At 39.6% G+C, this 27851-nt stretch overlaps 1 protein-coding gene across 2 annotated transcripts in view; it reads left to right on the top strand.

Moving 5' to 3' along the window:
* Positions 1-16291: 16291 nt before the first annotated feature.
* The window catches only part of dtnbp1b (dystrobrevin binding protein 1b), a 41975-nt gene continuing 30415 nt past the window's right edge, over positions 16292-27851 (top strand). For both annotated transcript variants that reach the window (XM_053638298.1, XM_053638297.1), the window contains exon 1: positions 16292-16426. In XM_053638298.1, coding sequence (XP_053494273.1) covers positions 16387-16426 — 40 coding nt within the window. In that variant the 5' untranslated portion in view covers positions 16292-16386. The remainder of the gene's footprint in view (positions 16427-27851) is intronic.

Here is a 27851-nt window from a genome sequence, read left to right as displayed (position 1 = left end):
ATTATATTGACTCAATACGATTCTCTATGAAGCAAAAATAAGACAGTTCTCCTCAGATTTTTCTTCTGATGTTTGATGTGAACATTAACAGAAGCTCTTGACCTGCATCTGCATGACTTTATGCATCGTTCTGCTGACACGTGATTGGATAATTGCACGAATGTGAAGGTGTATGATTGTTCCTAATAAATAGGACGATGAGTGTATAAATATTTAAATAATAATACTTTACATTATCGTTAATCTGAGTCTATAAATTAACCGTCATATAAAGTGTGTTCTTTACCACTAGGGGCCAGAAGTGCATCGAAAATTAACACCTTACATCATCTAAAGCTTTAGCATGTCTGTAATAACCTGACTTTCCCCAAGATTTATTTCCTACTGATAAAAATGTGTTAAGATGACCAGGAAAAAAAGGACGTCTGTATCATTTAAATAATAATAATAATTTTAAAAAAACAGCAAACATACCAGCAACAAGAAAAGTTCACACTCAACTACGTGTTGCGCAAAGAAAAAGAATCTTTCTGTCTTTGCAATGTTGAGTTTAATTACTACAGTAACTGGAATGAGACTCAAATCATCCAGAAAGAAAAAAATGTGATCACAAAATAATGAAATCCTGGAGGGAGTGTTATATACACTGTTAATTACTTCACAGGAAATCATTATTCATCATCTTCATCATCATCATCATCATCATCATCATGTGTCAGTGTGCGGCATTAAAACAAGATCTTCCTGTTGGAATAAATTCATCCCGTTCTTAATGTTGAAGACCTGTGTGACTTTCTGTTGAATATAATTTTCCATCATTATTGTTACTGATCATAAATCACAGACTACTGAACAGTTAAGAGAGTATGAAATCATAAATATTTTATTTTTAATATTACCTGCATGTGTGGCTGTTTGACTGAAACTGGAATTAATGTACTGTACATTTATAATCATTTTTACCGCTAAATAATTATTGATGACCTTTGCACAGCGCTGTACAGTGTATATATGCATATATGTATATGTAGGTATAGGTATTTTATGACTTCTACATTAGCAAAAAAAAAAAGGCATGAGTGCGACAGTCAGAGGAACTGCAGCGGATTCTCCAAGATGCTCAGTGAAACTTATCAGCAAATTTCATTATAAAACTAAACAAGTGTACTTGAGAATACTTTTTTTTCCTTAGGCAAAGGGTCGTCACACCAAATACTGACTTTGTTTAGTATATTACTATTTACTGCTCTTCATAATATTTTTTTAAATGTAGAAACGTGTAATTTTATTATTTTTGAAGGCATCTTTGCTTCACAGCATTTCTTTGTATGTGTCTATGTAAAAATTTGTGTGTAATATATACGTGTATTCAGTCGTGATAAAATAAGTACACCCAATGGTAATTGTTGGCTATTTTGACATATTTGGACAACAAACATTTGATCATCTTTGAAACAGGGCCTATTAATAAAGCTCATAAACTTGAGCTTCCTCTCTTCAGCTACATTTCTCCGGTTCCGGAGACAGGGTACGATGACACGTTTCGCTGCCGCTCCTGTCACCGTTTTGTTTGTTTTGTTTGTTTGTTTAAGTCATATTGTTTTAGATAACAGAACGTTATTTAAGTTATATTGTTTTCAGTGCCCCTGTGGTTGCGATGCAGTGGTGCCATTTTATATACTGCGGACTGTTGTTTTTACTTCTGTGTTCCACCTGGAATAACCTGCAGTGTGCGACGGGGAATCAATGCCTCGGTGACATGAGTGGCTCCTGATTGGCTGGAATGAAAACCTGCGCCCACACCGGCCCTTTCCGGATAAGATTGGACACCCCTGGTATAAAACCTTGCTAGCTAAGTGTGGTTTCCTCAGGATGTGATCAAGTTGTTGTAGGGCCATGTGGCAAAATGGTAAATAAATTCAAGTTGTAATCAGAAAACCCCTGACAAAATGTCTACGCTGTGCCATCACATCATCAAAGCAGAGAAGAGTGCTTACGTATTGATCATACAACAATTCCTCACCAGTGTTAGCAAGTGAAGAGACAACTATGAGGTTTGGGAGTAACTTTTACCTCAGATGATGAGACAGAGTCTGATATGGATAATCAAAGTGAGAACACATTTTCCATTGTAAACTTATAATTTTTTTTTATCAGTAATAGGTTTTATTCCTTCAATGGCTCATTGCGTTATTTTTAAAATGCCTGAACGTCACTTCAGATTAAGACATGTTCAAATAAGATAAGTAGTTTATGAATCTAGACATGTGTAGCTAGATAGAGCACTCACTCTCCACTAGATGGCACTCACATGCTGATGTACTGATTTACAGGAAGGACTACAGTACACTTCAGTAATAAAGACAAAATTCTGAAATAGGTCAAAGGTTCTTGTGAATATATTATTAAAGAACTGGTTTTCTCAGATGGAATGGCGTCCCATTCCTTGCACTCAGTGTTCCTGGGATGGAGTCCGGATCCACCATCCTGACCAGGATAAAGAACAACCCAGTCATCTTAATGTCTGACAAATGGCAAAAAAAAAAGTGGCCCAAGCACCAACAAACAAAAGTTCTGGATCTGCGTTCTCTGAGCGGCTTGCAGAGACATAAAATATGCCACACAGATGGATTTATTGTCTTTACTTATTAACTTTCTATGTTTCTGTACTATTAGCGTATTCAACTTACCACAACTTTCATTCTAAATAGCATATTTGCAGTTTATTTGTTAACTTTTTTTCCCATGTAAACCCCTTTATGAGAGGAAATAGGAGATATTAAATGCACCCATTGATGCGAGTTGAAATCAAGTTCATGAACAAAGTATCACATCATATACAGTATTTAAGACTTAAACGTTGACCTGAAAGTTGCACTTTTTTTTTGCGATACATGGTTAAAGATTGTCTTTCATTTCTTTATAATATTACAATATGCAAATATTGTATCTATGCAGTAAGATTCAGTGAAAACTTATAATAGGTCTACTGTCATGCAAGCAAAATACTTTTATTAGTCCTATGATGTCGGAAAAATTGGGTGAATTCAGCCAGTCCTGCCAGTAAAGGTCATTAAATGAAAGTTACTCAGGGCAAAGCCACTGTTTAACCTCAGAGCACAGCTGGACAAGCAAAAAGAAAGACCTTTCTCAGTGATCCCAACATCTGGACATCTATTTATGAGACTGACAGTATGACTTAACTTTAACTGCCCCATAAAAATTTTTAAAAATTATGTAATTGATCCATTGTAACCTCTAATTAGGTTCTAGTCAACGCAACAGAAACATTCGAGGCTTAAAGGCCTAACCTTTATGATCTTTCTCTGCTATAACATACTTTAGATTATATTTTGATACAGTTTAAGCTGTTAGAGAGAGCTTAAATCATGTGCAGTGCTGTGAGGTTTTGCTCTTTCAACCAGGATTAGTTGGTGTGTTTTAAACCAGTGAAATCACCAAACCGTGCTCGGCATAAACTAAGAATGTGCGCCCCCTCTGGGCATTAGTGTTACATGATCTCACAAAACACATCACAACAGGTCGATAATTCAGAAGAGCACTTTATGTTCACATCTCGTGTCGTAAGATCTGCAATGATGCAAATACTAATATGTATTTATACCACAGTGATGTCGAATTCCCAATTCTGGTTGATTAATTTTCTATAACAGCAGCTCTGTTAGTAGATCCAGTTTTTATTAATATACTGTGATATAAGAGGAATAAAACACTTCATGGCAATGATCCTATTGGAAAATAATCAACTTCATGGTAGCGACAGTATCTCTGTTACTCATGTACACAGCACAATCCCTAGTGTTGATGTAACACCCAGAGTGTTGAATTTACACCCTACAGTGTTTATATAAGTCCATCGGACACAAATAAACACTCTGGGTGTTAATTTAACACTAGGGATTTTACTGTCGAATGATGTTTTAATAAGCCAGAACTTGTCCAAGGCAGATTTAGAGTAAAAGCTGCTAAAAATACAAGGCAAAGGTTTTCATGACAAAATGACAAAGCATTAAACAAGAACGCTTGAATGAAAAATCGTGCAATATGCAACCAAATGTAATACGTGATATTACGTGAGATATATCTATGAGGAGTGTGGAAGATTACTGAGTAAAGGAGAAAATCGGTTTGGGCTTTGAAAGCCGGAAACGCTGTTACAGAGTGTTCCTGAGTTCCTGAGAAATGGATACCGACCATACTCCTTCAAGGAAGCAGAGTCTTGTACAAGTTTAATGTGCTGAAAGACCGATCAGGACAGTGATCGAGTTACAGATAATTGAGATTCTTAAGTTGTATAGTTGAGCTGGTTAAGAATGTAGGTTGCAATTTAAGGGAATTGTTAAGAGGAAGCTGAATAGGACCAGTGCAGAATGCAGAGGACAATACAGGTAGTCATGTCTGTCTGTCTGTCTGTCTGTCTGTCTGTGTGTGGATTCACAGAGTGCTATGTCATTATTCTGACTTAACAATTAGGCATTTCAAGATATTATGCCATTATTTTAAAATATTTTGTTATGTCAAGATATTATGCCATTATTTTAAAATATTTTGTTATTTCAAGATTATATGCCTTTATTTTAAAATATTTTGTTATGTCAAGATATTATGCCATTATTTTTTTTAGCTATTATCTTATTATTATTTTGTCATTTCAAGCGATTATTCCATTACTTTGTCATACTTTCTAATTATTATTATCATATTATCGCATTATTCCAAGGCACCATGCCATCATTTCAAAACACCTCTGTATTTCAAAATATCTGCCACTATTTTACGTTATTATTTGGTTACTTCTCGTTACACTATCCCATAATTCCAAGCTATCATTTTCTTATTCATTGTGCCATTATTTCCAATTATCTCGTTATTCCAAGATATCTCGACGTTATTTCAAGCAAACACATTATTGGAAGATGTTACGTTATTTCGAGTTGTTACCATGTTATTATCTCATTGTATCAAGATGTTGTGCAATTATTTCAAATGATCTCCTTATTTCAAGATATTACACCATTATTTCACGTGATCTTGTTATTTCAAGGCATGTCCTTACTTCGACTTGAAAAAGAACTAGATAATATCTTGAAACAATGAGATAACTTGAAATAAATGTACCCACATCTTGGAATAATGAGTAATCAAGTCGAAATAATGAAATACAAACCGGAAGTGTTTGATGTAACTTGAAACAATGATGCACTAAGTCAAACAGGACATCGAGTTAAAATAATGACGTACTATCTTGCACTACCAAGACGCCAAGTCGAATGAATTGAAATAACAATTTATTAAGTTGGAATAATGAGATATTAAGGGGAAATAACTACACAGCACTTTAATAATTAGGGTTCAGGTCTTACATAGAAATAGAATAAAAACACAGATGACTTCGTTAAAGATGTCCAAGTGTGTGCTTCGGAGTATTTCCTGACGTACAGAAATGATCGTAAACAAAGCACATTCAAAATAAATGTGCATTTATTAACACCTGGCAACCCTGACAGCTTATAAAATTAACACGGATTTACAGTGAGATCCGGTTAGATCTTTTTTTCTCTCTCTCTCACTCTTCACGACTGGAAATCACCAGCTCGTCAGAAGCTGCTTTAAAACAAGTTGTTTAGCTCACCCACCATCTCATTTCAAATTGAAATTTGGAGCCACAGCGGTGAATGTGGGCACCATATTGCCTTCTTAATGACACGATGTCTGTGTCTCTTCAAGAGGCTCGGGAAAAGAACAGATGGCCTGCATGAGAGATATGGCAACAAGCAGCAAGTGAAAATGTGCACGTGTGTGTGTGTGTGTGTGTGCGTGTGTGTGTGTGTGTGTGTGTTTGATTCTTTCTCAAGTACTTCTTGAGGAAGTGTGACCACCTGCTGCTGAGCGCTTGACATCAGGCTAACCTGACTCTCCCACCTGCTGCCTCCTACTGTGCCTGTTTTCCATAGACGCTTTTCTATATTTACACTCAAACGGACACTTTATTTGATGGACACCCAGAACCACATAACCCACCCCACCCCCACCCCCCCCCCCCCCAAAAAAAATCCAAATCTGGAGAAAATGAGACACCTGGCGATGAGACGGAACATCTGCTGCATGTCCAAGATGTATTTCTTTTCACTTGTATCCATGCTTTCTTTCTCTGTTTCTGCAGCATTCAGTATGTTTCTACACAGTACTTACACAGTTTGAACTGTAGATGGTGTTCCGGCACATTACATCTGAAATAAATCAATCGGTACCCATAATAACATCACTAATCCTCAGCCAATCCTAATGAGGAAGTGGGTTCGCTAATTGTTTATCGCTTCATTAGCTCTCCGTCATTTTAAGCACTTATTTTATGTTCATACTATATATCTAGCATGGTTAATTGCTTATAGGTGGCTCTTATGTAGCTGTGTGGAGAAACAAAAAAGAAGTGTGTAAGTACCTTAGATAAGTAAGAAGTAAAAAAATATCTGGGAGCATGCTGTAATAGGAAAATAATCCACGTTGGATATTTTCATATAACAGCAATTTGCCAAAGATGACATTTTTAAATAAAAACATTTTAATATTTTAATAGGGCAGTGGTTAAGACGTTGGACTACTGATCAGAAGGTCAGGAGTTCAAGCCCCAGCACTGCCAAGCTTCCACTGTTGGGCCCTTGTGCAAGGCCCTTAACCCTCAACTGCTCAGTTGTACAAATGAGAAGAATGTTAGTCGCTCTGGATAAGGGCGTCTGCCAATTGCCGTGAATGTAATGAACAACACATATCCACTTATAGTTGCATTTAATGTTGTGAAATGTCCAAAAACCAAGTTCTCACTTGCATTAATAGTCGTTCGCGTCGTTCCTCCGTTTTTTCTCTCTCTTGAAGTTAACAAGACAAACAAACCCCCAAAACTTGTCATGTTACTGCGAAACTGAACACTTAAAGTTACAGCTTTACCTTTAACTGTTACAAAGTGCTTGTACTGGAGACGCCTTCCATAAACAAATATCTCCTCTGTGATGACATCATCCTTTAAAAAACATCTTTTGTTGTGGCACAAAACAAATCTGCCCTTCCGCCGCTTCCATTCATAGTTTTGTGTATAATCGCTAATTATGTACCATCTGCGTCGCACATGCCCTCAAATCTTTGTAAAATGGAGAGAGTTTCGAGACAATTAAATGAAATTGACTACCTTACAGTCATTTTCATTTCACAAAGAATTGCACGAAATATCAGAAGACGACTTCAGAATGAAGCAGTTGCTCATTTTATAGAGCGCCTGCCCTTATGTGATGAAGCCCATGGGTCTGGGAGATAGTGGTGGAGAGACACTTCACAGAAAGTCTCTGGCGGCAACATTTTAGAAAGTCATGGACCATGTTTGAGATACCATAATGAGCTTTCTTTTACTTTCACACTATCCGTTGTTACCCAGATGAGGACGTGTTCCCTTCTGAGTCTGGTTCCTCTCAAAGTTTCTTCCTCATATCTTCTTTGGGAGTTTTTCCTCACCACCGTCACCACCGGCTCGCTCAATAGGGATAAATTCACACACTTAAAATCCGTATCCTGTGTTTAAATGTTTCTGTAAAGCTGCTTTGAGACAATGTCCGTTGTTAAAAGTGCTATACAAATAAAATTTGAATTGAATTGAATTGAATGCTTTGCCAATTAATTGGTCCTGACGTTGTACACATCGCAGGTTGCCTCCGACTACCGGTTCCAAGACCCGAAAGCTGATTTCCATCAATTTCCATGAATTATCATGTGACAAAAACTGTTTCCAAATGATTTTTTTTTTGTTGCAACATTTGAAGTATTGACATAGAATCTATGTGCAAGAAAAGATTGATACTTCAATCGATATTTTGCATTTCCATCAGCTATATCAGTTTTTGGCAAAAATCCTCAGATGGACACGTAGCTGTTGTCACCGTTGATGTTTTTCTTCATTAAATAACATGTTTTTCATTTGTTTATTGGATGTGGATGTAGTACACCTTTAGAAAAGATTTAACATAAATGGACCGTAATTAGCTTTTTGAGTAGCTTTAAAGCTACATTGTATACAACGTTGTAGGTAAAAGATAAATATTAAAAGTACAAAAGATGCACCGTTGAAGGTATTACCCTAGTGACAAGAAAAGGTACAGTTTAATAACTTTTTTTTTCCCTGAGACTGCTGGTGTAGGAATGATAATATGTTAAAAATAAGCACATTATTATAATCCTGTGATTTTCCCCGTAGCCAAATTACAGTCAGAGCTGCTGTTATAGAGAATTAACAGCCTTCTGACCAAACATTGTGGGATTTTATTGTGGAGCTACGTAGAACCAGTATTTTATGCTGAGCTTACACTGAATAATAAAAAATAAATAAATAAATAAAAACTGTGAAAAGACAGATTATCATGCCAATAACTTAAGCAGCTCTTTTTCTGCCCCAGCAATGTCTGTTATTTATTCAAATCAGGTTGTGTGTCTGAAAAAAACAGCACTTCCAGTCACGAAGAAAGAGTGTAATCCCGACTGACGACACTATATGTATGGGAGACACATCATCGTCCTTCGTGTAAAGCAACGTTGCCTCAGTTCCGTTCAAGGCTTCACGACTTGTTATACCTGCTCTCAATACATTCTCCGTAATGTGCTAGTTTTACCTCCAGCAGTGTCTGTGAGACCTTGGACACACAGCTTTGATTGTATTGAAGGGCCACAGGAGCTGCGATTCACTACAAAATCTGAATACCGCCTGGAGCCTGCCATCACCTAGCAACAGCCTCCTACCTCAAGTATAATATAAAGCCTTCTGCTAGCTTAACTGAAAGTTGCGGACTCCACGGGGACGCCTGTCTGTTGCTTCCTCTCATCTTTTGGCGCCTCTCAACCTTTGTCTAATTCCTAGCCTGGGGTTTCTAAACTTCCAAAATGGCAAAAGTCCGTTCGATAGAGATAAAGTAAACGTAATATGCTACAGTATATGTGTTATGGCTTGAAACAATGGGTGCACATGTACATTTCAGAATCAAATTTTACAGTGATGGGGAGAAGAAGAAAAAATGAAAGCAAGGCCAAATTAGATCATCAGGTAGATGAGTGTATCAGTGCTGGAATCCTGTGGGACCCAATTAAAAGGTGTGTTTTTATTTTCCTGCTGACAGGAGTCAAGTGGCTTTTATTGTCATTTCACCCATATACAGCTGGTATAGTTCACAGTGAAACAATACAACGTTCATCCAGGACCACGGTGCTACGTAAAACAACACACTAACCACACGGGACGACACGGTACTAAATAAGATTGACACATTTATACATAAAGTGCACGTGCAGACATGTGCTAACAACACAAGACAGTACAGTACTGCTAAAACAGGACAATAGGCACAGTAGGTGACAGTGTAGCGCCGAACGGTACACAGTTCTAGTGCGAAAGTGTCCGATATAACAGGTAGTGCAAAAAATCCTGTGAATATAAACACAACATACTGTGACATAGTATTCAGCTTATACCATATGTGGACATAGCAGTTCTTGCGGGAGCAGCCAGGTAAAGAGTTTAATTGTGACAAGAAGTTAAACATAATATTTTGTATAAGTACAGTAGCAGCAAAAGTACAGGTAGTCAGTACAGAAATGTGTAAAAATTGCAAGGGGAGTGGGATGGTGTTCAGCTCAGTATGAGTGTGTGTGTGTCAGTCCAGTCTATGAGTATTGAGGAGCCTGATGGTTTGGGGGAAGAAACTGTTAGACAGTCTGACCGTGAGGGCTCGAAGGCTTCGATAACTTTTATCAGATTGCAGGAGGGTGAAGAGTTTGTGTGTGGGGTGTGTGGGGTCAATGCTGGTGGCTTTACGAATGCAGTGTGTGGTGTAAATGTCTATGATGAAGGGTAGAGAGACCCCAGTGATCTTCTCAGCTGTCCTCACTATCCTCTGCAGGTTCTTGTGATCCGATACGGTGCAGTGCCATGCAGCTGCCTGGGATGCTCTCAATAGTTCCATGGGAGGTGGGAGATGGGCTTTTTTCAGCCTTTGCAGAAAGTAGACACACTGTGCTGGACGTTATTAGTTATGGAGCTGGTTTTGAGGGACCAGGTGAGGGTCTCCGCTAGTGAACACCAAGGAATTTGGTGCTCTTGACGATCTCCATGGAGGAGCTGTCGATGTTCAATGAGTGAGAGTGGTTGCTCCGTGCTCTCCTGAAGTCAACAACCATCTGTTTTGTTTTGTGCACATTGTTATTAGCAGGTTGTTGGCTCTGTACCAGTCCGTTAGCCGCTGCATCTCTTCTGTGTATGCTGACTCATTGTTCTTGTTGATGAGACCCACCACAGTCGTGTCATCTTTGAACTTGATGATGTGATCGGAGCCGTGTATTGCTGCACAGTCGTGAGTCAGCAGAATGAACAGCAGTGGACTGAGCACACGGCCCTGAGGGGCCCCCGTGCTCAATGTGATGGTGCTGGAGATGCTGTTCCCGATCCGGACTGACTGAGGTCTTTCAGTCAAGAAGTCCAGGATCCAGTTGCAGAGGGAGGTGTTCAAGCCCAGCAGGCTCAGCTTTCCAATCAGGTGCTGAGGAATGATTGTGTTGAATGCTGAACTGAAGTCTATGAACAGCATTTGAATGTAGGTGTCCTTTTTGTCCAGGGCCAGATGTAGGGTGGTGGCGATGGCATCATCTGTTGAGCGGTTGGGACGATATGTGAATTGCAGGGGCTTCATGTGCTTCAAGGGTCTTGATTTGCTTCATTATAATATATTCTACATGAGCTGCTATACAAATACGCTGTATTGATCTACATCAAATGTTTCTTGGATTGAAATTGGTCCATGAATCTCTGGCCTACTATTTATGTACACAGTGGTATGCAGCTAGAAGAACACACGGCTAAACAAGATGGCAGCTTGAGAAGTATTTTAATCAAAGCAAAACGGTCATAACCTCCTGAAAATGGTTTTTGGCAGGGTTTTGCGAGAGGCCGTATTGTTCTCAGATCAATCCAGCACTCGGTGCAACTCTTTGAAACCTACATCAAAAACCTCTTTGTCAGCTTGTCTCAGAGTGGCAAGCTTTTCCTGCGGATTTTGTTTGATTTGATCTCAAGTCAAATAAACAGCATTTAGATCAGCGGAAAGCCCCAAAACTAGTTGTGTGTATGCTGTGTTTTGACAGATCTCACACTGCATGAATGTGTGTGTGTGTATGTGTGTGTGTGCAGTTATTTCTGCTCATTAGCTTCAATTTTTAAGCACATATTAGCTGCGGTCATGTGCTTTTATTACAGAAACCCTCCACATGTGTACTTATTATAGACACACACTCCACATGTGCATTTACTTTAGTCACTAGGCTATTGCATAGGCTACATTGGGAAAACGTTTAAAAAAATTTATTTTTTTTATGCTTTATTTTTTAAGGAACAAGCTTTAAAGTCAATGTGGTAATATAGATAATAGGAGCAGCTTATTCGGAAGCGGACCTTATCTCCAGTGAGAGAGACAGACTTTATAGTCCTCACTATTATACGTTTATAGCCTGTATTATTTGAATACAGTGCAATTTGTCAGATACTTACTTCCTGCTGATGATATTTCAAGAATCTCTATTTATTTTCAGTCCCCGATGGAATTCAATGGAGGAATGTGCCTTGCAATAATGCAATCCGAATTGAAGTTCCAGCAACTCATGCATATAAGAAAGAGAGGATTTACAGATTGCTTTGAATAGGTCTGCTTTTCCTTCCAGATTGATCGGTGTGTATATATACGTAAAGTTGTGATTACATATCCGTGTGTGTTATAATCTTTCCCCAGAGCAATGAAAAAGACTCAATTCTGGTTAATCTCCGCATTATATTGATTTTATCCCACGTCTTCTTTTAGAGCTGGCCATCGCTTCGAGCCACACCGACAGATCCAGATCCAGTGTGTGAGTGTTCAGTGTCAGAGCAGGTGTGTAGAGTGTGTTTAGGGGATTTCTTCAGGCTGTAGGTTGGTTCGTTTGCCTGAAACTAAAAGCTCGATGAGATCTAGAGTACAGAGACATTGGAGCTCTCCCTCGAGGCACTGTGGGGTTGATTAGCTACTTTCACTCCATATGATATACACAACTCGACTATCCTGGTGGGAGATGGATGGCCTTAAGATATTCATGAAATCCAGGTATAAAATATGGATAATAAATAAATTGGTGACATTTTAAATCTCATTACCTTTAGTAAATGGTGCCTGTGAACAGCATGACACATCATAGGCGAGCATTCGAAGTTTCATTTTAATTTAACATAAACACATTCCCATCCAGATCAAGCTTTTCTACTGTAAAGTGCACAGTGATTAACACAATATATCAGTTTTGTTGACGTGTTTGTTCAGTTTAGTGTTTGCTCAAAGACTCAGGTCTGGTGAAAAATGATTCATAATGATTCAATGATTCACGACACTCTCCACGCAGTCACAGCTGAATTTATTGAAGGGCCATTAAGGGTCCATGAGTTTACTCTGAGAGTTACCAAGGCTAGTATTGACTTGATGATTGATTGCCAGGACAAGCCTGTATCCCTCCTGATAATGCTAGCCTCAGTGAAATAGCACAGTGATTAACATGAATAAGAACCACACAAACGTGTACATGTGTGTAAGTCCATGCCTTTTTCTGTACCGCTTATCCTACACAGTTCTGAAGACAAAAGCTTGTCATGTTACCACAAAGTGTAAACTCCTCTGTGACAGAAAACTTTAAAGACTTTTAAAAACATTTTCGAGTGAGTAATACATTTTTGGTGGTTTTGTATAGTTTTCGATAAGGAGATTTTTTTTGCATTTTTTGGAAGGAGTCTCCAGTGTCAGTGCTTTGTAACAGCCAGAGCTGAAGCTGTAACGTTAAGTTTTCAGGACAGTGGGCGTTGCAGTTTCTTGGTAACAAGCTGCATTTCTTTTTCTTATTAAAAAAACAGAGACGTTGATGAGGGAATGACTTTGTCGCGCTTACAGCGTTATAAATGAAATTTTTATTTCATTTTTTTTAACTGTAATTATTGGGGGCACAGTGGCTTAGTGGTTAACAGGTTTGCCTTGCATCTCCAAGGTTGGGGGGTTTGATTTCTGCCTCCACCCTGTGTGTGCGGAGCTTGCATGCTCTCCCCGTGCTTCGGGGGTTTCCTTCGGGTACTCCAGTCCCCTTAACCATTTCAAACACAGGCATTGTAGGCTGTTTGGCATATCTAAATTGTGTTAGTATGCCCTGCAATGGGTTGTGAAGGGTATTCCCTGCCCCCGTGCCCCGACTTTCCTTGGATAGGATAAGATAAGCGGTATGAAAAATAAAAGGATGGGTGTAATCATCAGCAAATTGCTGTTATATAAGAGGAATAAAACACTTCAGGACATGTTGTTGTTAGAACGTAATCAATTTTGGTGTGGTAACAGTAACTTGTCTCAGGCTGAATCACACCACCTTGTTATTGATTCATTAATTTCCTGTAACATACATAATTACACAACATATATTAAACATTGCTATAAAGTGTAATGGATTTCCATAAGTGATTTCAACAATCTGTATTATGCCCTATGAACACATTATGGAGCACATAGAGAGTGTGTAGAGGTCTGGACTGAAGAATTTGCTGTGCTTAGAGTTTTATAGTTGCACACAGGCAGCACCAAATGCTGACTGTAATCCTATTTTAATCAGACCGGCTCCACATCCTCACTATGATTTTCAATTAACTCCACAGAGCACCAGAATGCATCATCCTCTTTGGATTAGCAATTAGTTGATTATTGGTTGCTATGGTTATTAAGCAGATAAATGTTCTGTTAATGTATGTTTCCCAGGAAATCCAACAAATTAAGCACAAATTGCTAAGCATTTTTTAAATTCATTAACCCAGAATAGATAGGTAATCAAAATTCCCAACAGCCAAGCCGTTAGGGGTTATCTTATTAAATAACACCTTATGAGAACAGCATCATTCTTCTGTGGCAATGTTTCTGACATACTGGGTTGGTGGTAATGATGATGATGATGGTCACACAGTGACAATATATAAAATACAGAGCCTAGGTTTAGAGTATGAAGCTTAGTGTTGTCCTTACTATTCACCTTCATTAGCCAATGCGTGCAATTAATTGTATTGCCTGCCTCCCCAACCCCATCTCTTTATCTTCTTACTGTAATCCTATTTTCCACGTAACATCGTTTGAGCTATGTTCGGCATTTTGCTGATGGTTGACGTTTCCATTTATTCATCCAATTTTATACAAAAAGATAATATCACTATGAATGTACATAAAACTTCTAGAAAGAAATATACGCCAATCAGCCATATCATTAAAACCACTGACAGGCGAAGGGAATAACATGACGTGGGGCAAATTTTGATGGCTAGACGATGGTCTTGTGCAGTGGTTAGTACCTCCGAAAAGCAGTCTAAGGAAGGACAGCCAGGGAACCAGCGACAGGGTCATGGGCGTCCACGACTCATTGATGCACCTGGGGAGTGAAGGCCCATCTGGTCCGATCCCACAGAACAGCTACTGTAGCACAAATTGCTGAAAAAGTTAATGCTGTCTATGATAAAAAGGTGTGAGAACACATGGTGCATCACAGCTTGCTGCTTATGGGGCTGCGTAGCCACAGACCGGTCAGAATGCCCATACTGAACCCTGTACCCCACTGAAAGCACCTACAAATGGACACATGAGCGTCAGAACTGGAGCATGGAGCAATGGAAGAAGGTGGATTGGTCTGATGAATAATGTTTTCTTGTACATCATGTGGACGATTCGGTGCGTGTGTGTCGCTTGCCTCAGGATGAGATGGGACCAGGATGCACTTTGGGAAGAAGGCAAGCCAGCAGAGGCAGTGTGATGCTCTGGGCAATGTTCCGCTGCTAAACTTGGGTCCCGGCACTCATGTGGATGTTACTTTGACACGTACCACCTACCTAAACATTGTTTAACAACAGACCGAGTACACCCCTTCATGGCAACGGTACTCCCTAATGGCAGGATAATGCGCTGCCACACTGCAAAAATAGTTCAGGAATGGTTTGAGGAACATGACAAAGAGTTCAAGGTGTTGACCCGGCCTCCAAATTCCCCAGATCTCAATCCGATCGAGCATCTGTGGGATGTGCTGGACAAACAAATCCGATCCATGGAGGCCCCACCTCGCAACTTACCACTTTCAGAGGCCCTGTGGCTTCCATGCCTTGATGGGTCAGAGCTGTTTTTGTGGCACCTACACAATATTGGGCAGGTGGTTTTAATGTTATGGCTTATTAGTGTGCTACACATAGACTCACTTTAAAAGGAACACCTGTACACCCGCTCATTCATGCAATTATCTCTTCAGCAAATCATGTGGCACCAGCGCAATGCATCAAACGCAGATACAGAACAAGAACTTCAGATAAGGTTCATACTCTTCATTATCAGCTGTCCAGTTTTGGTGACTCTTCTGCTGTTGTAGCCAATCCTTCTCAAGGTTTGTCATGTTCTGAGATGCTTTTCTGCTCACCACGGTGGTAACAAGTGGTTATTTGAGTTACTGTAGCCTTCTGTCAGCTCAAACTAACCGGCCATTTTTCACTGACCTCCAAACATCCAATGAGATTTCATCAACATGGTGTTTTCACCCACACCTCTCATTGGATGTTTTTGTTTTCTGCACTATTCTGTATAAACTCTAGAGACTGTTGTGTGTGAAAATATCAGGAGATCAGCACTTTGTGAAATACTTAAACCAGACAGTTTGGCATTAGCAATAACTGGTAATATTAATGACACTACCATAGGAACAGGCACGGACTGTTATGACAGCGTATGACATATGTGATGACACATTTAGGAAATGGTGACTTATGACTCTCTCTCTCTCTCTCTCTCTCTCTCTCTCTCTCTCATTCTTCTTTTTCAATTTTTCCCACTAAATCTTTTTCCATCTCTGAGATCTCATCTCTCCCTTTCCCCATTCTATCTTCTCTCTCTCTCCTATGCTCTGCACTTCTCCTCTGTTTCCTTGTCTCTATTCTCTCTCTCTCTCTCTCTCTCTCCACACCTCCCCTCACTCATCACCCACACCCCCCCATCATCCTGAGTGGTATGTTCCCAGCTACTACACACTCTTAGGTTTGCCTCCCAGTCAATCAGACAGGCTGAGCACACACAAACACACACACACACACTCAGACACGCCGTCTCTGACAGCACCTCTCACTGCAGCATCGCTTCCTGACGGAAGGCGTGTGTGTGGTGGTCAGCCAGTGTGTGTGTCAGGATGAGCGGCAGCAGAGTCGTGCTGTGAGTGGATTCCCTGCACACCCCTTCATCGAGAGCTCGGCGTGCTTCATCTTCCAGCCGCATGTCTTCTCCACGATCCAGCAGCAGCAAGAGGAATTCCTGTAAGTGTCTCCTCCATGTAACTTCTCTCTCAGCTGAACACGTGTGTGTGTGTGTGTGTGTGGGTGGGTGTGGGTGTGAACGTGGGATCGTGTGTACAGTCTGAGCACAGTAAAGTGTTCTTTGGGTGTGATAGATGTGTGGGTGCATGGGGGGGAGGGGGATTAAGACACTTGTGATAAGGATGTTAGACTGCAGTTTAATAGCTACTTGTGATGCTTTGAATGTTTTAATCTCATCAAGAACGGTGACATCACCACACCCTGTGAAAACTTACACCGATTTCACGTGCCAGCAGATTTACGGTAAAGTTCACCAGCCTAAAAGTCCTAATTACAAGTTCTGAAACCCGAGTTTCCAGCTAGTTGCTGTCCGTTACTCGTTTATTATGACGGAGGAAGCCATGGCTTCAGTTGTCGGCTGGTCTTTCATTTGTGCACGACAGTCTGTGACAGGGGACAACCTGACACTCTTACGTCACTGGATGTAAACTGTCATGACAGCTAACAACAGGGTGTGACTTGACACTCCTATTTGACTGGACAAAAGCTGTCATGGAAAGCTGCACTGTTATATCACCGGACTTAAGAGTAATGACGTCTCATGACAGGTTATGACCGGACACTCATTTCACTGTACGATATGACATTCCGATATCCCTGGACGTGATGTCAACTGTCGTGACAACTCGCAACAGGGGGTGACATGACACTCTTATGTTATTAGATGTAAGCGGTCATGACAACTAATGACATGGTATGACCTGACACTCATATCACTGGAAGTGGACTGTAATGACAACTCATGACCGTAACACTTTGGACATAAACGGTCATGACAACTCATGACAGGGTGTGATACGACTCTCCTGTATCCCTGGATGTTATGTAAACTGACATGTCAACTCATCACAGTATAGCATGACGCTCATATCACTGAATTTGAACCTGTCATGACCGGAGTCGGGTGTAACATGTTACAAAGTAACCGTTACTCTATTCTAATGACGTTCTCTGATAACGCAGTAATGTAAGGCATTACATTTTAAATGTATGTAATTTGATTACAGTTACTGACGTCAATAAAATTGCCTTACAAATTTATTGTTAAGAAAACAATATTAAGTAAAATGCATTTTTAAGTTAAATCACGTTTTTGTGCTGCTGATAGGGGCATAACCTGTTTTGGTTTTTTTTCTTAAGCCCCGAACAATTCTTCACTTGCCACTTGTGACTTGTCAAGCGGTCTGTCACTACGTAACTGAATGTCAGTAAGACGTTGGACCGTCAGTAAGACGTAAGAAGATGGCGGTGTTGTCATTTTGTATCTTCAGTGAACGAGGCCAATCAGACAGGGTTTACAGGAAATTATGTCGGAATACTCATGTCTTATTGGCTGACAGCTGTCAATTCTGCCAAACGCTAGCTCCTACAGACAGTGTGAGGAAAAATTGATATATTTAAACCAGTAAAGGGGTTGAAACTGAAACAGTAACATCCTCTGATGCTGAGCAGGAAAACAAGATGTGTAAATGTCTGTATGAGTTCCAGTTTACATGAACATGATATGAGCAGAGCATAAGTAAAGATAATGTACTCTGCATGGCGCTGTAGCAGCTAAACCCATACAGTGATAGCTTAGCTGTGCCTCCCCTTGGTTAGCGACACCAAACTAGCCTAGTTAGAAGGCAAGAGGCAAGTTTTATGATAAATCCACCTTTTACTGATCATGTCATACATTGACAGCCGAGTTACCTCAGGTCCATAAAACAAAATTTCGGCTACTAGCAGAGCTGGAAAAATGCATGGAGAAGACTCTGGGCTCAGCCCCGGAAGATTAACAGTCCATCTAACGCCCCTGGCGGCTGTGTAAGTTAATGAGCAAGGAGTACATGCTTTAATGAATCACCTGAAAACGTGCGCTAAAATTACTGAAATAACTACGAGTTTCACTTTGTAGTGTAGTTTTGCAGGTTTGATAGGTTTTGAAAGTAACTTGAAAGTAAAGTAATTAGTAATCTGATGAATTAATACATGCAGTAATCAGTAATGTAATCAGACTGCAATTTTAAAGTAGTATGTAGTAATCTGTAGTGGATTACTCACAACTCATAACATAAGAGTAATAATAAGAGTGGCATGACACTTATTGGATGTAAAATGTCATGGCAACCAATGACAGGGTATGAATTGCCACTCATATCATTGGATATAAACTGTTGTGACAGGTTAGGACTTGACATTAAATGTAAACTGGATGTAAACAGTCGTGGCAGCTTATAACATGGTATGGCATTACATTAATTTCACTGGATTTAATAGTCATGACAACTCATTACAGGTTCTGACATGACACTCCTATCACTGGATGTAAACAGTCATGACAATTTGTGACATGGTATACCATGACATAAACTGTCATGACGACTCATGACAGGGTATGACAGGACACTATTATATCCATGAACATAAAATGTCATGATAAGCCATGACAGGGTGTGTGATGATAATCATATCACTGCATATCTTGACATTCTATGACAGGTTATGACTTGAAATTATTCATGACACGACAGCTTATAACAGAGTATGACATTACATCAATGTCACGAGATTTAATAGTCATGGCAACAAGTTATGAAATGATTTTCAATTGACAACTCATGTCATGTCACTCGTGTTATTGGATGTAAACTATCATGACACCTTGTGACGTGTCAGGGAATCTGGCAGTACATGGTTATGTCAGTGTTATGATACAGGGGTCAAGGAAACATTTCAGTCATTAGTACCGTTTGTCAGCACAGTACTTGGCTTCCTCATGCATGATGCTCGACCCTAAGTAAGTGATTGGGAAAGATGGGAGCTTGTCATTCTCCCAGAGTCTCTGAGAAACGATTACTGTGATGAGTCTTCTTTATAAAAGCACGTGCATTGCCAAGTTCATTCAGATTTGTCTTAAATATTAATAATGTTGTAGTTAGTGGACAGCAGCGATTCCCATCATGAGCACTGCATGGATCGAGACTGGATTCCGAGTCATCTGCTCTGCTCTTTCTCAGTTTCTTTGTCTCGTTTTTTACTCTCCTAACCATCTGGGTCTCCTACATTACACTGTGTTCTTCACACCGTAATTATTTCACAGTGCTGACAGCGGGGGGCATGAATTTCGCTCAGAGGCCCGTAATTTGTGCATGCACACAAACGACAAGTGGTGAGTCTGTGGAGAAATGAGAGGAAGCGATTTTGATTAAAACTAGTTAAACGGTATTTTTTAAGGACAAAAAAAAAACAGTTACGTCTCTGCAAAAATATGAGACATTATTTTGAACAAAGAATTTTCTCTTCATGTGCCATAGGAATGGTTTATTCAGAAAGAACGACCTTAAGCAGATCATAGAAAATCAAGTCAACACCTTCTGCTTCTGACCAATCAGAATCAAGAATTCACTGGCGCTGTGGACAGAGGTGGGTAGAGTAGACACAAGTAAAAGTACTTAGAAAAAGTAGTAAATGTTAATAATTACTTGAGTAAGAGTAATAAAGCATCCAATGAGAAGACTAGTCAAGTAGCAAGTTACTAGTTACTTTGGATCGGATTAAATCGAAGGGAAAATCCTGAATCTCAGACCACATGGAGACCTAGAAGTCACACCTCTCCTTCAAAGTCTGTCTGTTCTGTACATTAAAAACTGTGTTAATGTTACTTTATCACACATTATAATGTTTATGCTATGCAAATATGTACTAATGCCAATATGGGGCTAGTAAAGCCCTGGTACTAGATTTAATGTAGAAGTAAAATTTAAATGAAAGAGAGACAGCAGGAAATGAACTAGTCAGAAATGCTAGCTGATGCTGCAGCTCTTTAGCACAAATCATAGCTATCACTTATTAAAAATAAAAATAGCAACTAAACAATAAAATGTTAAAAAGGTCCTTGTTATATTTGCATTACTTTATTTTTTTTTTGGACATTTTTAATCCAAGAGTACTTCCAAGCAGAACTGTTCTCTAATTTTTTATCCCCCCCTCAGCACTGGTGCTAGAAAGTTTGCTAGCAAAAACAAAAATGCACTCATCTTCAAAACTGATGCATTAAAAAGCATAAACATCTAAGAATTGGTAAGGCCAAAATTGAACGACTACTACGAGGACTTATCGAGTTGTTGAAGTCTTCACTACCTCGTCATAAATACAATATATCTCCGCAGCCTATTGTTTTAGCTCACAGCAATTTTTCATTATATTAAGTGTGTAATATACTTGCATACTGTATTTTCATTAACTGCTGGCTATCATCGTGATCAGTGTCTCTGATCAGCATGTGTTTTGGCTGGTGTGTGTGCGTGCATGTGTTGCCATAGAAACAACTCATTTCAGAGTCCGAAGAGATGAACGGCTTTGAATCTCGGAGGTGCCGTCTGGTAATTACAGTAATTCAGACATGCTATTAAACATACTAATGTTTGAAGGAGGATATGAACATCACATACACGGTTCATTTGCAAAGACGGAGAGTCTGCGATCTCTTTGAGACGACGTTGAGAGCGCATGAGACAACGCTCTTTTGGGAGAATGCCGAGTACTGAGATATATAAGGAGCTGGCAGTGATGTGTACTAACAAAGATGAAAAGTAGCCACGAGCAGGGGTTAAAGTGACCCAGAATGATCTGGAAGAGTGTTCTGGCACTCTCAGTACCTCGGAGAGGGTACAAATGACAGTTTTTAGATTGTACGTGTGGCGTGACGGACAGTAGGGACCAAACTCATGGTCAGTGTGTCACAGAAACAATAATGTCTAATAGTTTTTCCACAGTGAATAAAAGAAAAAAGAAAAAAAAAGGAAGAGCTAGTCATGCTTCATCCTGAAAAGAAAATCACCCAGTGTACTGTCCATAGTGGAATCTGATGCTAAACATAAATACTCATGAACACTTCAAGTCAAGTTGATTTTAAGAGCGCTCATGAGTTAACTGTCCGTATTCATGTAATGATATGCGATAATCTTACCTTTAATTAAAGTTTATCAGATGGTGTGTAAATGTAGCTTGTTGGCTTGGTGATTAGGTTAGCTAGCTAGCTAGACGGTCCATAGTGTCAGCTGACCTCACAAACACAGCTTTGATGCTAGAGAAAGAAAAACTAAATGCTAGCTATAGGAATGAGTTGAAATCTGCTAAACAAACATTAACAGTATTCCGTTGCAATGCTTTACTTGCCCTCCGTGTTATTCCAATCTATATGTCCCAACTGATTTGCTTACTGTTAGCTTGTTTGAGGAGCAAAAATGGAACCTATATGTACAGTAGGTTAATTCATCAATGTTAACACAGGTAAACTTACTGTTCATTGGTGTGAGATTGACCACTGGCCCCTGGTAAACAGCGGTGGAAAGACTAGACCACCATGGCTAAAGATGAAGGCGTCAGAAATGCTATACCAGTCAGGAGCAATCAATGTACTAAGGATTGAATGTTTGTCAGACCTGGAGAGGGTTTCAAGCCAAGTGCAGGGTTCTTTTGAAGAAACAGACTAATCCGTCAATAGACAGGCAAAGTACGTCTATCAGCAGATAGATGTAACTAGGCTAGGCAAAACTCAACAACCAAAACAGACAAGGTCAATACTAGAAAAGCATGTACACAAATAAACAGCCCATTAATGCCAATAGCGGTGCGCTAGTAGCAAAACAAAGAGTCACAGAAAGTCAGGGGTATTTATGGGCAGTGTGCTAATTGGGAACAGGTGGTTGTAATCAGAAATCTGGGGAAGTAGGCCGAGGTAGTGGATCATGTGACGATCGTGACTGGGTTTGTAGTTGGCTGTTTGGGTGAGAACTCTGGGAAATGGAGTACTTGCATTAATGTCACAGTAATTCAATAATAGAGTCGTCAGTCTCCTTAAAAACAGTGCAAAACCCATTAACAAGCAAAAAATGCACCAACAAATCCGAAAACACATCAACGTCAACTCACAGCATTAAAGGGCAGGTCCTTACTGAAATTCACATGCGTGTTGAGAGACTAGATTTCGATTTCGCTAATGTTGATTTTGCTGTTGTGTTTTTGGTTTTGCTGATTTTAAATAAGCTGGTTGTAAAACGCTAAGAAAGATAGATTGGGTAGTGTTTCTGGTCAAAGGGAAGTTCAGGATCCTTCCAGCACTTTGATCAAATAAAACATACCATGGTTAACCCAAAAACTGTTAAGGACACATTTTCGGTGCTATCCACCCAAGAAAAACTGCAAGAGGGAACTCACAGGATGACATGGGAATACATCTGCAGTGCACACACTGGAGCAGCATCAGTACTTCATCCATCACCGGGTTGCCAGATACGCATCTGCCTTCCTTCCTGCGATTACCTTAATTGGCTGCCGAATTGCACTTTGTTGTCTTACTAAAGACGAGAACGCAATTAGCAGTAGTGAGAAGGGAGAGACAGTAAAGTACAAAAACTATTGTGCGGTTTAATGAGATTTAGTGTGTTACATTTCAGCCTGGACGTGTCACACATGTACCATCTTAACCATATGTACACGTACACACACACACACACACACACACACACACACACACACACACACACACATGATTTCTTCATTGATGTATTATATGGATTACCTTGCACTGACTTATAAATATCTAACTAACTTGTAAATATTTCCATGTTTAAAGGTGCAGTTTGTAATATTCTAAAGTGTTTCTAGACCTGTAATTATTATATTATTACAAAGATATCTCAGAAAAAAAGGCATCTTGCTACTTTATTCATTCCAGGAATCCGTTTACACTTTTCTGGCCCGGAAATTAGTCCCACACAGGTCAGAACACATCTAGTAAGCTCCTTTTCTCTTGTGTAACTCCAGATATTTTTATATATACACATACATACATCATACATAGTTTTTAATGTTTGATCAATAATAGTACAATTAATCATTAGCTGGCCGGCATTCTGTTCAGATTCAGTGAAATCGACTCCATTAAAAACGAAGTTTTAACGCACCAAACCACCTAAATGAAAAGGGAATGAAAAAGGAAGTCATAATTTAGCCCCGGCCAGACCACTGGTCTGTGCCATTTACCGGAGCCAGCTATTTAGAGTCATAGCCTTGCTGCATCACTGCTAATATGCATAAAATTGAAACAGACAGATAGATGTCCTCATCTGTCTTTCTCTACCTCAATTTTTCCATTTCCTTCCTTTCTGTCTGACTGAGTTCATACAGTGTTGATTATCCACAAGTGTCACCAGAAAATGAATAGTCGCCTGCTATATTGATTTAGTGTTGCTGTGCATGTATGTGCATGTATGGCAACAATTAAGGAACTGGGACTTTTGGTAAAGGGTTCTCTCAAAATAATTGACAATTGCAGTGAAATACCTGATTGCTCAACAGCGGAACAATTTTTAGTCACTGATTACGGAGAGTCCAGGACGGTCACAGTAACTTGGATGGATGGATGGATAGATGTAAGGAAAGAGTGGTGGATGCATGTATGTATGTCTGGATGGATGGATAGGCAGGTGGGGGGCTCGACAGATGGGTTGATGAATGAATGGATGGACATATGGATTAATGGATGGATGAGTGGATGGATGAATGAATAAATGGATGCATAGGTGGATAGGTGTACGAATGAAAAGATGGATGAATAAATGGATGCTTGGATAGATATGAATGGACATGAGCTGTCATGATAGCTGATGAAAGGATGGATATATGGATGTATAGATGGACATAGGGGAGGATGGGAAGGATGGACAGATGGGTGGATCAGTGGTAGAATGAATGGGTACATGGATGGATGGATTGATGATTGGACAGATTAATGGATGAGTGAATGAATGGCTGCATAGATGTATAGATGGATTAATAGATGCATGGATGGAAGGATGGATGGATATAGATGGATGGCTGGCTGGATGGATGGATGGGTGGCTGGCTGGATGGATGGCTGGATAGATGGATGGATGGCTGGCTGTCTGGCTGGTTGGATGGCTGGCTGTCTGGCTGGATGGATGGCTGGATGGATGGCTGTTATATATATATAATAGATATAATGTAAATAGATATTGGGATAATACAGGTCTTTTAACTATTTTTGTTATTTAAGAGGATAATGTCAAGCATATAAAAGCAAAAAAACAACAAAATTAATGTAAAGCAAAACAAAACAAATAAGAAAACCTCCATCCAATGATAGCCTCCATCTCTCTTTAGAGGCTCATCTGCTCTACATCGATGCTATGCAGAGTAGAAAATCTCTGGGAAGTTTCTGATTTACTGACCGCTTGAAATGAAATAAAAAACATGAGTGTTCAAGGCTGAGATCCTTCAGATCCATATATCTGCCACTTCTTACAACACACCCTGTGGGTCTGGTTTCAAGGTCTTTGTTTGTGCTACAACAGCAGGAAGAATTTTACTGTTGTTCTGCATCAACAACTGGCACAGCATGTAATGTTTTAGTAATTTAGCTTAAGAAGCACTTGTGCATGTACTCTAAATAATGTTATGCGTGAATGCATTTACATTTATTTGTCTGCAAATAAACAAATCCAACAATCCAATCCAACAATGTGTAGAGTACAAGCGAACTCTTTGACCTGACAACCTGATCACTAGCCAGAACTTAACTCCTGAGATAGCGCTGAATACATCATGACCATGCTGAGTGTCTCATAAAATCATCGCCATTTTGTACCTCCACGAAGCAGAAAAACAATACTGCCCCCCCCCCCCAACCGACCCCCCCATTATTAACCTCCCACCTGAATGTAGAAAGTTCAGGGAAGTGAACAGGGAGCTGTAATGTTGATAATGAGTCATAAGAATGTGTAAAGACATGGATATGAGCACCTGCGCCTCGCCCACTCACTGACCATGGAGCGGTGTGATGAGCCAGAGACTTCAGAACAAAGAAATACTGTTCATGAGACTGTCACACACACACAATGTCACACTTCTCTGTTTAGAAAATGGTGGGCCTTGAGGATAACAGTGCTCTTAATAATTGAGCTATGGCTGAAGCACTGTGGTGACTGATATGCCCTCGGGGGGGGGGGGGGGGGGGGTAAGGGGGGCAACACAGACAGGATGCTATCACCTTTTGATTGCACTTATTTGTCAAATTGTTTCTGAAGTCTCGTATGCTAAATCAAATTGGGATTCCTCGAACGTGAGCGTGCATATCAAGTAACAGAGCTTAATAATGAACAAAATGTCCGTAGCTGCTGTGTGTGTGCATATCACTGCTCATTTAAATACAGACACGCCCACAACTAACCATACATGGTATGTAGCTGTGTGTAGCTTTGAAAGTGCAACAAAGAAACATGCTGAGATTCTGATCAATAAAGTGGAGCGATATTAAGATGTGTTTAGTGAACATCACAAATTAGCTGTACATTCAGGAAATAAGATTTGATATAACATATTTATGGAACTGAACAGTGTTTTAACCGTGACAAAAAGAATACACTCTAGTCATTGACGTTGGAAATCCAGCAACGGCATGACATTCAGAAAATGGTCCTAATCATTAATTCCACAGATACATGTTTATTATCTCTCACTGTCTCATTAAAACCCAAAGACCAGCACCAACCCTAGACATGCGTGTCTTTTCTGCCAGCGTGCATTTGCAAATCCACACACATACACACTTGCCAATCAAACTTCTACATGCATACCTATCTCGCATGGACATCCAACGCACACATCTGCTCACACAAGCTCTGCAGTCTCAGCCATTTCAGACACGCACAGAGCCTAATATGAACGGACTGGAGCTTATTTGCAGGTGCACAGGAATGAGTCATTACTCAGTGATCCATTCCCTAACCCTAATTAAAGCTCATGAAGTGCGCATTACAGCCAATCAGATAATACGATAAAGTTTTTCCAAAATCTTGATTTAATATTTAACATCCGAACCGAAGAGGCACTTGGTTATATACACCAGTTATATAATCACTCACATGTAATCTCTCACAGAAAACCCTAGAACACACTAGAAGAAAAACTGGTAAAGGAGCATCACATTTAAATTCCTTTACCCCAGACCAACCAAATTAAAGCGACCCTCGAATTTTCTTTTGGATATAGTTTACAGTTTGGTGCATGGATTACACACTGACAGGAATTTAAAAGGCTAGCTCTCCTTATTTAACCCTCCTATTATGCAGAGGGGGAAAAGTTACATCCATTATGTTAGGGGTCAAAATGACATATGCACATCAAAAAACAGCAAAGAACAGCTTAAAACGGTAAACCTTTATTACATCGTGTCCGAGACGAGCCGTAAGAAGAAATATTTGCATGTAAGCTCATGACCCTAAAGGAGGAAAGTCAAAAAAAAAATTAAAAAAGTAATAGAGAGATTAACTAGTATTTCAGACATCATACATGTGGAAATGAGTCACACTGACCCATAACATAATAGCAGGGCTGTACATGTATTGTAACACCAAATTCAAAAGATCGAGCCATAATTAAGCTGTTTGAAGAGGACTGGAATTAAAGGGCTTGTGCCACTGTGTGTAAAGGTGTTTTTTGTTGTTGTTGTTGTTTTTAATCAAAAACTGGTAACATTGGATTCATTAGTGTAGTTAAAAAAAGCAGAGCTCATTTGTAAAATCTTTAATACTGTGGCTGCGTCAAAAACTCGCATACTGTGACAGGACCTACTGCATTCGATTCAGTACCTGCTGCTCAGCCGTTGATGCAGTACTGTATGTACTGATCGGTATAAGTGGAAGGCATGAATACAATCCGGACGTACTACGCTGCACGGATTCTGACAGGTCTTCTGCACCAGTCTCGTCGTCTTATGGGATAGCACAGTAACCGCAGTGTCCAGTGCTTCCATACTGCACAATCAAGGCGGAAGCAGGAGGTCATCCGGGTATTTCTCACCTACTGATTTATGAACACTGATGGCTTCCTAGCTTCCCATCACTTACGTCGAACCCAAGAAATAAATAATACACTTGTATGTTTAGATAGCAATTTTACACTTGTACGCTTGTTTGTTTACATATTATGTATATTTAGATGTAGCTATTTCCCCAGTTTCATCACCAGCTGTGAATGCTAGCTAGCTAGGTAAATAATAGATTTTCTTACCATCTGTCACCTCAGAGCATGTCAAAACAGTTCATAAATAATAAATAACAAAAAAACAAGCATCATCAATGATAAAACAATGACACTGACCTTGTAAAAGACACTCATAAATTTGAGTCTTTTTTTGTGTTTTGTCAAATAAATAGTCTAGATAATGTTTGTTTGTAGAGGAGCTAGCTAACCTTGCTACGTTATCTGATACGGTATGATAGGTATGGAGTTTCCTATGTTGTTTTTGTTTTGTTTTGTTTTGCTATAGTCAGTGTGGTAAATTGCACTTATTTTCTAC

This window comes from Ictalurus furcatus, chromosome 12 (genome assembly GCF_023375685.1).
Source record: "Ictalurus furcatus strain D&B chromosome 12, Billie_1.0, whole genome shotgun sequence".
NCBI classification, from domain to species: Eukaryota; Metazoa; Chordata; class Actinopteri; order Siluriformes; family Ictaluridae; genus Ictalurus; species Ictalurus furcatus.
The sequence above is the reverse complement of the archived record's forward strand: the minus strand, read 5'-3'. Positions and strand labels throughout refer to the sequence as shown.